This window comes from Triticum aestivum, chromosome 6B (genome assembly GCF_018294505.1).
Source record: "Triticum aestivum cultivar Chinese Spring chromosome 6B, IWGSC CS RefSeq v2.1, whole genome shotgun sequence".
NCBI classification, from domain to species: Eukaryota; Viridiplantae; Streptophyta; class Magnoliopsida; order Poales; family Poaceae; genus Triticum; species Triticum aestivum.
Window position 1 is genome coordinate 138,945,385 of NC_057810.1, and position 2,478 is coordinate 138,947,862.

Genomic DNA, 2,478 nt, shown 5'->3' on the forward strand with positions numbered 1-2,478 from the left:
TTATGCATACAGTATTTCAATCGTCTCTGGAGTAACATCTGACCGTCACCTCTGGTAACCATACAGGGATCTCAAAGAGCATCTTAGAAGGCTGCAACAGCAGTCCGATTCCCGGAGGAGGGCTGCTGTTAATGAGATGATGAGACAGAGAGCAGCAGAGGTTGCTACAACATGATTAGTTGCATCTGTACAGGTATACTGTCGTCGAAAGAAGATTAGGAAAGTGTGCAGGGTCTCAGTCCTCTCATCACCCACACCAAGTCGAAACTTGGGATCGTTGAATTGGAGGATCCAGGTCGACCGATCGTCCTGGAAGATGGAAGAAGACGCTGGCCATTCTTCGCCGACGATTAACATAGGGGCTCGGAAGCCTGCCATTCTCCGAAGGGTGAAGGGCGCAGCGCACCACAGTAGGTGGTGACTGTTTGCGCCCTGCTGACTGCCGCTGATGTCGTTGATAGGAACCGGCCCGGCCCCTTGGGTGTGGTGATTCTTTCGTTTGACCTGTACTAGTTGGACTAATCTTGTTTTTGCTGCTTGCCTGCTCCATCGTCGACGTTCATGTATAATAGGTCTCTGGATCCTCTATTGTTGAAAAACAATGGTTGTAGCCGCTGCTGTTTTGTTCCCCCCTCCGTTCTGGTTTCTTGTCGCCTCGGTCAGGAGGGGTATAGTAGGGAGAAAGAAGGTAGAGGGATGGGCACTGGACATGGTTCTGTTTATTTATGTCCCCCTCCCATTTTGTAGGACAAGTCTTTATTTTGAAAGTATAAAGGAAAGTAAATCCTGCGTCTTTCTTTGCCCCTCCTTTCTTGCAAGGTAATGCATGGTCTTGATTTGTCCAGTCAGATCATCATCACATTGGAAATTTTGAATGTGGGGATTCTTGTGCCATGACGAAAATTAGAGCTGTGCAGAAATCTGTACGGTGATTTGTCTGAAATTTTGCCATCCCAAGCATCCAAATTGTTTTCAAATTGGTTTTGCAAATATTTGCAAATTGCGTCGTGCTTGTTTTTTTTTTCCAGTGAAGTGTTGTGCTTGGTTAGCTATATGCAGTGTGTAGAGTGCAGCGTTTTGGTGCTCGGGCTACATGTAGCCCTTTGTTTGAAACATTAAGTTATATTTCAAAGTAAAAAAAAATCTTAAACAAAATCCACATTGACGTATGGCTATACGCTACATGTGTAAAATTTCATGAGAAAATACATTGATTTATGAACTGCACAAAAAGTGAAAATCGTTGGTTTTATATAGTGAATGTGTTCAAAATCACCAATTCTTCTTTTCTATAGCTTGCGTGTCAATGTATTTTGCGATGAAAATCTGCACACATGTAGTATACATCCATATGACACTGGATTTGTTTGCAAAATTATTAAATCAGTGAAACATTATTTTGGAATTTTCTAAAAACGAAGCCTCATGTAGCCCGAGCAGGAAAACGCGTTTACGAGTTACAAAATAGGGGACTCAAAAGCAGTTTTAAGGTAAAAAAAGAATTTTTAGAGCATTGGAAATTATGCTTCTCCAACGGATAATGTAAATATGGCACCGAAATTCCTCTCCAATTGATGATGTAAAATACTCCCTCTGTTTCTAAATATAAAATCATTTTAGAGATTTCAATATTGACTACATACAAATGTATATAGGCATATTTTAGAGTGTAGATTCACTCATCTTGCCCCGTACGTAGTCCATATTGAAATCTCTGAAAGGACATATATTTAGGAATGGAGGGAGTAGAAAATTACAATTGCATATATATTAAAACAAATAATATCAAATGAATTAAAACAAATGAAACATAAATATTAGAAACATCTATATACCAATATAGAAAGACCCAACGGGACAGATTCAATTAATCTCGATCATCAAACCATGTCAATACAACGATCTAGATTGGTTCAATGATGAACACCCAACATGTTTAGCGTGTAATTAATATCATACCAAATATCAATATATGTGCTAATCACATAATCAACATGTAAGTGATATCCTAGCTGTAACACCCCCAGTGTCATGCTACAGTAACCCTCCATGATTAAGCTAATAATTTTGCTAATCAAGAGTTGACCACCTTTAATTCAAATCTCGTTTGAAATTCCACTTTGAAATCATATTCAATTGGCAAGTGAGATATGGAGTTGCACCAAAGTTGCTGCAAAATAGTTCATCATTTAGCCAAAATTCCATAACATTTAATCATTAAGGAAAACAACATCACCTAGGAGCTAAGATGGACTATAGCAATTATTAGAATGCAATTTTAGCATTTAAAGTGCTATTTTATTGCTGAAAAATACAAATGGATTCCTCCGGCCTCCAAACTATTTGTGGACCTGCCTAAAAATGCAAACTATTTAACAAGCTAAGCCCCACATTTTTCTTAGCTCTTTTGGTTACCCTAAATAATCTTTTTCTATCTCTCTTTTTAAATAAAAGAGGAAAGCAGGAAAAGAAAAGGGG

At 38.6% G+C, this 2,478-nt stretch overlaps 1 protein-coding gene across 2 annotated transcripts in view; it reads left to right on the plus strand.

Annotated features, from left to right (window-relative positions):
* LOC123136189 (probable histone acetyltransferase HAC-like 1) overlaps positions 1-793 on the plus strand; it is an 11,379-nt gene extending 10,586 nt beyond the window's left edge. For both annotated transcript variants that reach the window (XM_044555511.1, XM_044555512.1), the window contains one exon: positions 63-793. In XM_044555511.1, the coding sequence (XP_044411446.1) occupies positions 63-175 (113 nt within the window). In that variant the 3' untranslated portion in view covers positions 176-793. The remainder of the gene's footprint in view (positions 1-62) is intronic.
* Positions 794-2,478: the final 1,685 nt, after the last annotated feature.